Below are 13,170 nucleotides of genomic sequence, written 5' to 3'. Positions count from 1 at the left end.
TAATCTCACTGTCAATACCCTATCCCTAACCGTTAGTGTCACTGTCAATACCCTATCCCTAACCCTTAATGTCACTGTCAATACCCTAACCCTAACCCTTAATGTCACTGTCAATACCCTAACCCTAACCCTTAATGTCACCATCAATACCCTAACCCTAACCCTTAATGTCACTAACAATACCCTAACCCTAACCCTAACCCTAATGTCACCATCAATACCCTAACCCTAACCCTTAATGTCACCATCAATACCCTAACCCTAACCCTTAATGTCACTGTCAATACCCTAACCCTAACCCTTAATGTCACCATCAATACCCTAACCCTAACCCTTAATGTCACCATCAATACCCTAACCCTAACCCTTAATGTCACTATCAATACCCTAACCCTAACCCTTAATGTCACCATCAATACCCTAACCCTAACCCTTAATGTCACCATCAATACCCTAACCCTAACCCTTAATGTCACCATCAATACCCTAACCCTAACCCTTAATGTCAATACCCTATCCCTAACCCTTAATGTCACCATCAATACCCTAACCCTAACCCTTAATGTCACCATCAATACCCTAACCCTAACCCTTAATGTCACTGTCAATACCCTAACCCTAACCCTAACCCTTAATGTCACTGTCAATACCCTAACCCTAACCCTTAATGTCACTGTCAATACCCTAACCCTAACCGTTAGTGTCAAATGCCCACCTCTGTGGGAGTTCATTCTTTTCACAATGTGAAGGTGGTGATTGCCAGTTAATTTGTGAAAGGCTCAATACAAGTGCTTTTAAAGTATCATTGAGCTAAACTCAATGTCAAAGTGCTGGGAAGAACACCTGTAGCAAGACAAGGCTTGAACCACAACACCTGTGTCCTTCCTCTTCCACGCCACCAACACCCATACTTACGAAAGGAACTGGATTTGAACTCATTTTATTATCCCACTGCGGCAGGGGAAAGCTTTGTTTCACACAGACTTTAAAGTATGAACCAGCTCTTACAAAATGAAAGAAGAATGAGGTTGGGTTGGAACTCACTGCTCAAAAGAGAATAGCACAACATGCGCCACCTCACTTCCATAGTTTATCAACGGCTATAAGGTAAATGAACCAATTCTTATAACATAAGGTAAGACCTCAGCTGGATTTGTACCCAGTCATCATAGAAGAGCAGCGCTGCACCACCTCTCTGTATTGGAGAAGCGCCCTTTCTCATTGACCCTCTAGTAAATAAACCCAGTCCTCCAAGAGGAATGGCATAGCAAGCTGCTGCTCTAGCCCACTGCACCATCTCACTTCCTTGGAGAAACCAGGTCTACCTGTGCACTCTGGTACTTGAATTAATATCAAAGTTTGAGCCCACAGTGCTGGGTTCAGGTTTAGTCAAAGAACTTGCTTGACTTCTGGGTTAAACCCTCATTCGTAGCAAAATTAATTCTCATCCATAACTATTTTACACTCAACAAATGCTGAATTTAGAAATACTAAAAGAAATCTAATACAGGCAATAACGGTTCGACTTGAAAAAAAGATACTGACAAAGAAATGCACACCTGAAGATATTGAAAAAGAAATGCGTACCTGAAGATATTGACAAAGAAATGCACACGTGAAGATATTGAGAAAGAAATGTTTGTTATTGAACGTATTAAGTTCCTATTTGTATTTCTAGAAATAATTCTCACCTCGATATGTTATTAAAAACAAGGTTATTTTAGTATTTCTAAATGAGTGAAAGACTGGGAGCCAGCATGGTGTACTATGTTATTAAAAACAAGGTTATTTTAGTATTAGTAAATGCGTGAAAGCCTGGGAGCCAGCATAGTGTACTAGTTTGTTGTGCAGTACAGTATTAGAAACATGTATTAGGGTTAATGACAGCGTGTATTAGTTAAATATTAAATATACAACATACTATTCCAGAGGTGAAAGGGTTAATACATGGAAAAACAGCTACAGAATGTTATCTTATAATCTGTTATTTTCTTCACTGTTAAAATAAATCACATTAGGATTTACAGTGGTGTGCGTTTGTTACAGTGCTTATATATACAAAGGGGGCTGTGTAGTACACAAAATTAAACAAAGTTACAATCCCAGAGGTTATCGAATGAAATAAACTACAAACACAGACAAATACAGCTGATAGTATTGCAGCTCCAGCAGCACTGCCCCAGGTAACTGAAGGTAGTTAGCATAGCTGTGTTTTAGTGAAGTTACAGATTCACGCTGTCTCCTCCTGAGGGCCAGGGGGTGCCGCTCACAGGCTGCGCAGGGCCTCCAGGCAGTAAGAAGACTTCAGGAAACGAGGGAAGGAGTCCTTCTCCATCAGGGTGTAGATCCTCTGCTGGGCCGCGCTAAAGGAGGCGGGTGTGGGCTCTGACACGCACACGGTCACGGCTTCACGTGTCTCTGAGTCGAGGTTCACCTGGATAACATACACATCAGTGTTATTAATGTATTGAGAGTGAGAGGGGGGTCAGTGTTATTAATGTATTGGGAGGAGTGAGAGGGGTCAGTGTTATTAATGTATTGGGAGTGAGAGGGGTCAGTGTTATTAATGTATTGGGAGGAGTGAGAGGGGTCAGTGTTATTAATGTATTGGGAGGAGAGAGAGGGGTCAGTGTTATTAATGTATATGGAGTGAGAGGGGTCAGTGTTATTAATGTATTGGAGGGGTCAGTGTTATTAAGAGGGGTCAGTGTTATTAATGTATTGGGAGTGAGAGGGGTCAGTGTTATTAATGTATTGGGAGTGAGAGGGGTCAGTGTTATTAATGTATATGGAGTGAGAGGGGTCAGTGTTATTAATGTATTGGGAGGAGTGAGAGGGGTCAGTGTTATTAATGTATTGGGAGTGAGAGGGGTCAGTGTTATTAATGTATAATGGGGTCATGTTATTAATGTATTTGGAGTGAGAGGGGTCAGTGTTATTAATGTATATGGAGTGAGAGGGGTCAGTGTTATTAATGTATTGGGAGTGAGAGAGAGGGGGGTCAGTGTTATTAATGTATTGGGAGTGAGAGAGAGGGGTCAGTGTTTTAACAGCATTCAATTCAAGACCCTGGTTCTTACTTGCCACTCTGTTCATCACACTGCCCCCTTACCTTCAATCCCTCGTGTCTCCCTACATCCCCTCTCACCCTCTCCACTCCTCCTCTACAGGCTGACTGGTCATCTCCATCCTCCCATGCCTGCTCCTTCTCTTCCCTAGCCCCTCTGTGGTGGAACAGCCACCGGAGAGATTCCGGACTGCCCCGTCTCTCACTGCCTCCCCCTGCCCCCTGTTCAGACTGCACTTGTAAATCTCCTGCTCTACCCCTCCTATTATACATTGGACTTGCCTGACCTATACATCACGTTACTGCATTCTCAGCTAATGCACTATCCTTGCACTATTGCACTACTGTATGTCATTGTAGATAGAACTTGTTGTAATCCTGGTTCATATTATATTTTAGCAGTATTATTTGCACTTATTGTAAACTACACTGCATTTAAATATTGACCTGGCATTGTAACCCTTTACTGACCTGTAACACCTATAAGTCGCCTTGGATAAAGGCATCTGCCAAATAAAGTTATATTAATAACAATAAGAATAAAGTTTAGGGTCATATTGAGCCGGTGTAATTTTAAACAAATTGAAGCAGCCTTGAATATTCATTATTTGCATAGCTTTTACTGTTCTACATTAAATATTATTACTGATGAGCCCCAAAAATGGTGAAACATGTCTGCAGCTACTGTATTTGGACTTTTAAAACGCTGTGGCTGTAGAAGCAGTTAGGCAACTTTCACGCGATTTGATTGGCTCTTGTAATGCTTTATTTGCATATTTCCCTACAACTTATTGTTTTTAAAATGTATTGCTTTCATTCACCTTGACTCAAAAGCTACTTGTTTTTTTATATTAAATATTAGAAATTAATGTAAACTCTCAAAGATATATTTAATTGCATTATAAATGTTATGTGACCATTTTATTTCACAAAAAAAAAACCCTTGTATTGTACCTTCATATTTGGAGAATGAATATATGATAGAGCCCATCGATGCGGGCTGTACTGTGTGGTAGATGACCGCGACTGGAGTTATGCGTCGAAAGTCAAGGTCATCTACCACACAGTAGAGCCCGCATCGAGAGGGCTCTATCACTATTAGAAAATTATTTATTTCTCAATTTTCTCTTTTAAAAAAAACTTTAAAACCTATATGATATTTCGCAGGGTAACCTTCTGCTGAGGAAAATAGTCCCCAGAATAGAAAAACGACAGACACGTAGAGAAAACGTTTATTATCATGATGACATTGCCAGATAAACTAACTGTAGGATTGTTGAGATTGGATTCGAAACTTGTTGTTGGAGGCGGGGCGTCATTCAAGCAGGCAGGGAGCTGATTGGCTAGTGCGTAAGGAACTGAAACAGGATTGGCAGTTTGACTGGCTGGTTTGGAGGGAGGGTGTTGTTTGGATCGATCCGATGACAGAATTGTGGACCAATGTTGTCTTTCCTATTGATTTGCTGTCCAGTAGCTGCAAATTGAGCCTTCATTCCGGTGTCCTGTCACAGACATGATTCCCCTTGTCTCTAGACCAGCGTCAGAAAGTAGCAATATTTATATTCATGTTAGTTGAAGATTACAATGTTAAGGGAGAAAGCCGGTATTTCTGCACGGACTGGTTTAAAATGTAATTCACAGTTAAGCACTTCAACGTTCCAGGGGGCATCTATGCTAAATAGAAGCCCGCTAGATCTGGAAGCTGATTGGCTGTTCGCACTCAATCGTTTTCTAAATGAAGCTTGAGCATAGTCCAAAATTTGAAGTATGTAAAAAAAAAAAAAAAAAAAATACTTTTCCTAAAGTACTAATTATAACTATGGTACAATAATTTCCAATAACATTTCTTATTAAATGTCACAATAAATGTGGATATACACGAAAACAGGACATTAGGGGGTAGCTGTAAGGCTAGGCGCAGCGCAGATAATTGCCGATGCAAGATTCACGTCGCAGAGCGGCCAGGCAATTATTTTGCACTGCACCCTATGTCAGCTTAACAGCAATGCAAATTACTCAACATGCACTAATAATAATCCGTAATTATGATAACGAGGGTCTCAATGAGCGCATCGGTCTATTGAGCGGCTGCACTTGCACAGTCAGGAGTACAGAGAGCAGCAGGCGATGCAAGACATTTGTCGTACAAACCAAAAAACAAATGAGTCAGAGGAAGAGCAGCAAAGTCAGATTGGAGCACAGAAAAGTTTTCTGAGAGAGAGAGGGTGAGGTCACGCAGCGTGAAACTAAGTTGTTTGGAAACACCTCAGCCAACATTGGTAATGCTAGTATCCTTGGGAAATGAGATGTATTGGCCTGCCCTTCTCAGCATGGCATCCAGAAATATGCCCAGCACTCTGGAAAAGGTGGATTGGGCTGTCCCTCCACACCTTCCAACTGTGATGTGAAAGGAAGCAGAGGCTGAGCAGTGCAGAGAACACAGCACTTTCACATGTGCAAGGATAGCGGTCCCTAGATTGACACTGGGGTCTAGCTCACCCCTCAATTCAGCTGTTAGGTCTAGGATGACCCGCGGAGTGAGATTATAATGCTTTGGCACCTCATCCTCCGGCATCCCAAACAAAGTGACCCTGGGGTTGCATATTCGGGTCTTCCTCATCTTGCCCTTCTCCTCCAAACGTGCTCCTGCCTCTCCACAACAAGAGCCAAGTGTCGCCGCTTCAGGAAGTGAACCACAGCGGCCACCCTCAAGCCAGTGACAGGTCTCTGCAGGTGTGTGCTTTTCTCCAGCTCTTGGTTACTCGCTTCTACAATGGTTTGCAGGACAGGGGTGGGAGACCCCTGTTGTAGAAGATGACCAGTGGCCAACAGACAGTCGTGTGTTGACAGGTGTAGGTTGCTGTCAGTTTATCCACGTTGTCAGTCAATCTCACCTCTGGCTTCTTGTCATCCCTGGTACACACTGGTGCATCCTTGTGCTTCGTGCTCTAACAATAGCATTCTTGCTCTTTTTGAAACATAACAGCAGCTGCCATTTCTCATTTAGTGGGAAATGAACAGTACATTTGTGTTTCATCAGCGTTGCAGTGAAATCCAAGGTTATATTTAGCAATGATGGATGCAAGGGGGAGCAGATATATGCTAAACAGCAAAGGGCCAAGCACAGAGCCTTGTGGAGCTCCGTACTTCACATCGCCACTTTCAGAAAATGAGTGACCCAAAGAAACACTTTGGTGCCGGTGTGATAAATATGAGCAAAACCAATCCAAGGCAATGCCTCCCATTCCAGAAAGATTATACATTCTCTCCAATAAGATCCTGTGGTCCACAGTAGCAAAAGCGGCCATAAGATCCAGTAAAACTAAAACAGAATCAGCAGACCAAAGGAGATCATTACAAACCCTTACTAACACAGTCCCTACTCGAACAATGCTGTCTCACTGCTATGTGCAGCATGAAATCCAGAATGACATTTTTCATATGCTCTATTAAGAGTTAGAAAAGTGTAATTGATTTGCAACAACTCTCTCTAGAACCATATCTAAAAATTGCAGATGGGCTTGTAATTAAGGACTTAGGGGTCCACATTGTCTTTGTTGAGCAGTGGCGTTACCACAGCTACCTTACATAGGGAACTATACCAGAGGAAAGTGATCCACTTGTAATGTAAAATGTGAGTATTAATAACACCAACATGTTTTTAAGTTTTAGTAGGAATGGGATGAAGAGAATATGTCTCATATGCAGGGCTAGCTCTGTCAGTTCTTGTAAGGTAATCAAGGAAAAAGCCTCCATAGTAGCCTTAACAGGTCTAATTGGTACAATTATAGCGGAATCCTCCTAATCAAAGGAGTCTGCGAGTCTTTACTGTCTTCCTGATATTCCTCTTCCACGTCAAAGCCTCTTGTCCAGCTCTCCTAACATTTCTTTGTCTGTAAACACTTGGAACTGCACATTCTTATTTTTTTTTTAAAATTTGGAATGTCCGGTTATGTTTTTTCTCCTCAAGCAGCGAGTCTCCACACAGCACAGACGCTCTGAGGGTGTGTGAGCGTTTTCCGATCTCACAAGCCTGAAACCAGAATCGCTTTTACGCTTTGCAATCCAGACCAGAGAAGGGCGGGGCTACCGATCCCGGGGAACAGAGACCAGCCCTGCTTCTTATCCACTCTGAATGTGCTCGGCGTCTGGCCAGTAGGGTTCACTGTTGCGCGATGAGGAGAATGAGTACCTGTCTGTTTCCCATCGCCCAAGTTTGTGACCGCAACCTTGGAAAAGTAAACATTTCTGAGGGCTACGGTAGTTTAGCATGGTTTGTTTTTTGATAAGCTTCACCATACCTCGCTATACTTAAATACTCTTGTACCGTACCTCTCTGTGCTTTACAATGCTTACCTTTGCTTTACCATCATGCTTTCACCATGCTTTCTTACACTTTGCTGAACTTTTATAACAGTAAAGTTTAATCGGGCGAGGGTAGCGAAAGTAAAGGCTCTCTTTCTCACCTCCTGGGGAGCCTGCACAGCCACGAACTGGCTGTAGATGCGCTTGGCTTTGGGGGCCAGCTTGCCAGGGGACTTGGTGCCACTGTAATCCTGGCAGGCCAGCCAGAACTCGATATTCTCTTCACTGAACTCCGAGCGCAAGAACGAGCGGAACGCTGCCACCCCATCTGAGAGAGGAGAGGAGATAGTGAGAGAGAGAGGAGCGAGGGAGAGAGGAGGTGAGGGAGAGGAGATGAGATAGTGAGAGAGGGGAGCGAGGGAGAGAGGAGATAGAGAGAGGAGGTGAGGGAGAGGAGATGAGATAGTGAGGGAGAGGAGAGGAGAGAGGAGAGAGAGAGGGGGGAGCGAGGGAGAGAGGAGATAGAGGTGAGGGAGAGAGGAGAGGAGAGAGGAGGGAGGGGAGAGAGAGAGAGAGGAGAGAGGGAGAGGAGAGAGAGAGAGAGAGAGAGGGGAGGGAGAGGAGATAGTGAGAGAGAGAGAGAGAGAGGGGAAGGAGAGGAGATAGTGAGAGAGAGAGAGGGGAGTGGAGGGGAGGGAGAGGAGATAGAAAGAAGGAGAGAGAGAGAGGGAGAGAAGGGGCAAGAGGGAATCAGTCATATGGATTGAAATAAGACTCCTATTGCATAGCAGTTTCTCCCATGCCAGGTTTTAATATGATCTTGATTAGATAACAAGCTCAGGTGTGTCTTATTAAACTCACAGTTAAACCAGGAATGGATCAAACTGCTCTGCGATGGGAGTCTTATTTCCATCCTTCGGTTATAGATAGACCAGCCCACAACTGCACATAATCAGCAATGATGCAATACTCATTTTAAATCAGTGCACTCTCTGATGTCATTTCCTCTCTAGTTGATGAATCTATGTTTCTTTTTTTTCTCCACATTTTGGAACAGACAGACAAAGGTTCTTGTTGAAGTTAGAGTACAGGAATGAGAGAGGGAGAGGAGTGAGGAGAGGAGAGGGGAGAGGGGAGAGAGGAGTGAGGAGAGGAGAGGGGAGAGAGGAGAGAGAGAGGAGAGAGAGGAGAGAGGGAGGAGAGAGGAGAGGAGAGAGGAGAGAGGAGAGAGAGGAAGGAGGAGAGGAGAGAGGAGAGAGGGGAGAGGAGTGAGGAGAGGAGAGGAGAGAGGGGAGAGAGGAGAGAGAGAGGAGTGAGGAGAAAGAGAGGAGAGAGAGGAGTGAGGAGAGGAGAGAGAGAGAGAGAGAGAGAGAGAGAGAGAGGAGAGGAGAGGAGGAGAGAGGAGTGAGAGAGAGGAGAGAGAGAGAGAGGAGAGAGAGAGAGAGGAGAGGAGAGAGGGGAGGAGGAGAGGGGAGAGGAGAGGTGAGAGAGGAGAGGAGAGGAGAGGAGAGGAGAGAGGGGAGAGAGAGGGGAGAGAGAGGAGGAGAGAGGAGAGAGGGGAGAGGAGAGAGGAGGAGAGAGAGAGAGGGGAGAGAGGAGAGAGGAGAGAGAGAGGAGAGAGGGGAGAGAGGAGTGAGGAGAGGAGAGAGAGGAGAGAGAGAGAGGAGAGGAGAGAGGAGAGGAGAGGAGAGAGGGGAGAGAGAGGAGTGAGGAGAGGAGACGGGAGAGGGGAGAGAGGAGAGGAGAGGAGAGAGGGGAGAGAGGAGTGAGGAGGAGAGGGGAGAGAGAGGAGTGAGGAGAGGAGAGAGGGGAGAGAGAGGAGAGAGGGGAGAGAGAGGAGTGAGGAGAGTAGAGAGGGGAGAGAGAGGAGAGAGGGGAGAGAGAGGAGTGAGGAGAGGACAGGGGAGAGGAGAAAGAGAGGAGAGACAGCTAAACACAATAGCAGGCACACTTTATGGGGACTTAATGTAGCCTCGTGAATTCTCGCTAATTTTCCCTTGATCAAGATTAGCCAGCTGTACTGTGACAGTGTGAGAAAAGATTGTTTTTGTAGAAATTTATTTAAACAATAAAAATGAGAAAGTGGATGAGCACAGTAGGAATAACTCATATGATAAAAAAAGCTCTTACGTACGTTTACTGCTCAGGAGTTTCTCAAAATCCTGCAGCAAGCTCTCTTCCCTGTAAAAGATGTAATGAAGAGCAGGAGTTTGATTCGTATTATTAGGCTCAGTTAAGTTACAGTACTTACAGTTATTTATCAAAGGTTTTTTATTTGTTGCATTTTATTTGTTTTATTTGTTGCACACTGTTTACATCAGACCACAATAACCAGAAAATCAGACACCCCCTCCAACTACTAACGTGCTGTGAGTCCAGAAACAGGCAAGAACTTTAAATAAATAAACAGAAATAGGGGCTGCATGAATCTGGCACGGAAATACTATGCCAAAAGAAAATGAAAGGACAGGCGCTTTTCCAGTGAAACAGTGTAGACACTGAGGAAGACCAGGAGCCTGTCATTGGATTTCCAGTTTCTTTTTGTATTTTTCGTTGTTGAGATTGCTGATTCCTTCCCTCTTGTCCAAAGCACTAAGACTCACTTGTGGCGTGGAGCACGGTCCTGCTTGTCTGCTAGATGAGCCAGCTTCACCTTCATCTCCTTGGCTCTGTCAGGGGAACGACACAACAGTGGGGGTAAACAACCAGCTGAAACTACAACACAGCACAGAGAGGGTAAACAACCAGCTGAAACCACAACAACACAACAGAGGGGGTAAACAACCAGCTGAAACTACAACACAACAGAGGGGGTAAACAACCAGCTGAAACCACAACAACACAACAGAGGGGGTAAACAACCAGCTGAAACCACAACAACACAACAGAGGGGGTAAACAACCAGCTGAAACCACAACAACACAACAGAGGGGGTAAACAACCAGCTGAAACCACAACAACACAACAGAGGGGGTAAACAACCAGCTGAAACCACAACAACACAGCAGAGGGGGTAAACAACCAGCTGAAACCACAACAACACAACAGAGGGGGTAAACAACCAGCTGAAACCACAACAACACAACAGAGAGGGTAAACAACCAGCTGAAACCACAACACAACAGAGAGGGTAAGCAACCAGCTGAAACCACAACAACACACAGAGAGGGGTAAGCAACCAGCTGAAACCACAACAACACAACAGTGGGGGTAAACAACCAGCTGAAACCACAACAACACAACAGAGGGGGTAAACAACCAGCTGAAACAACAACAACACAACAGAGGGGGTAAACAACCAGCTGAAACCACAACAACACAACAGAGGGGGTAAACAACCAGCTGAAACCACAACAACACAACAGAGGGGGTAAACAACCAGCTGAAACCACAACAACACAACAGAGGGGGTAAACAACCAGCTGAAACCACAACAACACAACAGAGGGGGTAAACAACCAGCTGAAACCACAACAACACAACAGAGGGGGTAAACAACCAGCTGAAACTACAACAACACAACAGAGGGGGTAAACAACCAGCTGAAACCACAACAACACAACAGAGGGGGTAAACAACCAGCTGAAACCACAACAACACAACAGAGGGGGTAAACAACCAGCTGAAACCACAACAACACAACAGAGGGGGTAAACAACCAGCTGAAACTACAACACAACAGAGAGGGTAAACAACCAGCTGAAACCACAACAACACAACAGAGGGGGTAAACAACCAGCTGAAACCACAACAACACAACAGAGGGGGTAAACAACCAGCTGAAACCACAACAACACAACAGAGGGGGTAAACAACCAGCTGAAACCACAACAACACAACAGAGGGGGTAAACAACCAGCTGAAACTACAACACAGCACAGAGAGGGTAAACAACCAGCTGAAACTACAACACAACACAGAGAGGGTAAGCAACCAGCTGAAACTACAACACAACAGAGGGGGTAAACAACCAGCTGAAACCACAACAACACAACACAGAGAGGGTAAGCAACCAGCTGAAACTACAACACAACAGAGAGGGTAAGCAACCAGCTGAAACTACAACACAACAGAGGGGGTAAACAACCAGCTGAAACCACAACAACACAACAGAGGGGGTAAGCAACCAGCTGAAACTACAACACAACAGAGGGGGTAAGCAACCAGCTGAAACTACAACAACACAACAGAGGGGGTAAACAACCAGCTGAAACCACAACAACACAACACAGAGAGGGTAAGCAACCAGCTGAAACTACAACACAACAGAGAGGGTAAGCAACCAGCTGAAACTACAACACAACAGAGGGGGTAAACAACCAGCTGAAACCACAACACAACAGAGGGGGTAAACAACCAGCTGAAACCACAACAACACAACACAGAGAGGGTAAGCAACCAGCTGAAACTTAAATACAACACAACACAATATCAGTCAGTCAATCTTTATTTTTGTTATTTTTCTAAACTAGAAAGGAAGGGGGGAGAAATCAACAAAAAAACAGAAGGGAGACCGCATCAAAACAAGAACAACAACTCAGGTAAGACAACCATTAAATGTATTTATCTAAATGCTAGAAGTATCAGAAACAAAATTCTAGAACTTGAAGCTACTGCACTGACAGGTAACTATGATGTGATAGGTGTTACAGAAACGTGGTTATCTGAGAGTGATGGGGACGAATATAATATTTGAGGGTATACACTGTATAGGAAAGACAGGCAGGACAGAAGAGGAGGAGGGGTAGCGCTATACATAAGAAACAGTCTTGAAGCCCAGGTGTTAAACCTGGACAAAGAAAATAAAACCGAATCAATATGGGTCAGAATAACGGACAAAAATTCAAAGGGCATAATAATAGGAGCATGCTATAGACCGCCAGATTCAGACGGTGAGCACAATAATCTGTTATACAATTACATTAGAAATGCGTGTAGCAAAGGAGAAGCCATACTAATGGGGGATTTCAACTTCTCCCAAATAAAATTGGAAAACCCGGTGGGTAGCGCGAAGGATGAAATAGAAATGGTGGAAATGACAAATGACTGCTTCCTAACACAATTTGTCAAGGCACCGATTAGAGGGGAGGCATGCCTTGATTTAGTCTTTTCAAATAACGAAGACAGAATAACTAAAACAGAGGTCAGAGAACCACTGGCAAACTTAGACCACAACATGGTCTCATTTGAAGTGTTTTTTAAATCCCCAAAAGTAATGACTAAAGCTAAGGTTTACAATTTTAGAAAAGCAAACTATGAAGGTATGAAACAGAGACTAACAGAAGTAGATTGGAGTAAAATAGAGAAAACACCCACAGAAGAAGGATGGTTGTTCTTCAAAAATGTAGTACTAGAGGCGCAAAACAATTACATCCCTAAAGTAGACAAATCTAAATGTAAAACTAAATTGCCAAAATGGTTTAATAGATCAATTAAAAAAAATATTCAGCGAAAAAAGGCACTTTATAGAGCATTAAAAAAGGACCAAAAAGAAAGTACACAGAAAGAGTACACAGAACTGCAAACGCAAGTCAAAAAGGAAGTTAGAAAGGCCAAGAGAGAAATAGAAATGAACATTGCTAAGGGAGCTAAAACCAATTCCAAAATGTTTTTCCAATATTACAACAGCAAGCGAACATTCAAAGAGGAGATTAAATGTTTAAGAGATACAAATGGCAAAATCGTAGATGAAGAAAAAAAAATAGCAAATATATTAAATGATTACTTTTCACAAGTTTTTACAAAGGAAGATACTGACAACATGCCCCACATGTCATCCAGTTCATATCCAGTTTTAA

The 13,170-nt window shown here is 43.7% G+C and overlaps 1 protein-coding gene across 4 annotated transcripts in view; it reads right to left on the bottom strand.

Moving 5' to 3' along the window:
- LOC121304588 (regulator of G-protein signaling 5-like) overlaps positions 1-13,170 on the bottom strand; it is a 29,756-nt gene that overhangs the window by 13,819 nt on the left and 2,767 nt on the right. For 2 of the 4 annotated variants that reach the window (XM_041235796.1, XM_041235797.1), the window contains exons 2-5: positions 9,976-10,041; positions 9,507-9,553; positions 7,534-7,700; positions 2,271-2,434 (exon numbers count right to left, since the gene is read on the bottom strand). In XM_041235796.1, coding sequence (XP_041091730.1) covers positions 2,271-2,434; positions 7,534-7,700; positions 9,507-9,553; positions 9,976-10,041 — 444 coding nt within the window. Of the gene's footprint in view, positions 1-2,226; positions 2,435-7,533; positions 7,701-9,506; positions 9,554-9,975; positions 10,042-13,170 lie in introns of all 4 variants that reach the window. The other 2 variants (XM_041235798.1, XM_041235800.1) reach the window with 1 other exon arrangement.

This window comes from Polyodon spathula, chromosome 38 (genome assembly GCF_017654505.1).
Source record: "Polyodon spathula isolate WHYD16114869_AA chromosome 38, ASM1765450v1, whole genome shotgun sequence".
NCBI lineage: Eukaryota > Metazoa > Chordata > Actinopteri > Acipenseriformes > Polyodontidae > Polyodon > Polyodon spathula.
Note: the sequence above shows the minus strand (reverse complement) of the source record. Positions and strands in the feature narration are given on the sequence as shown.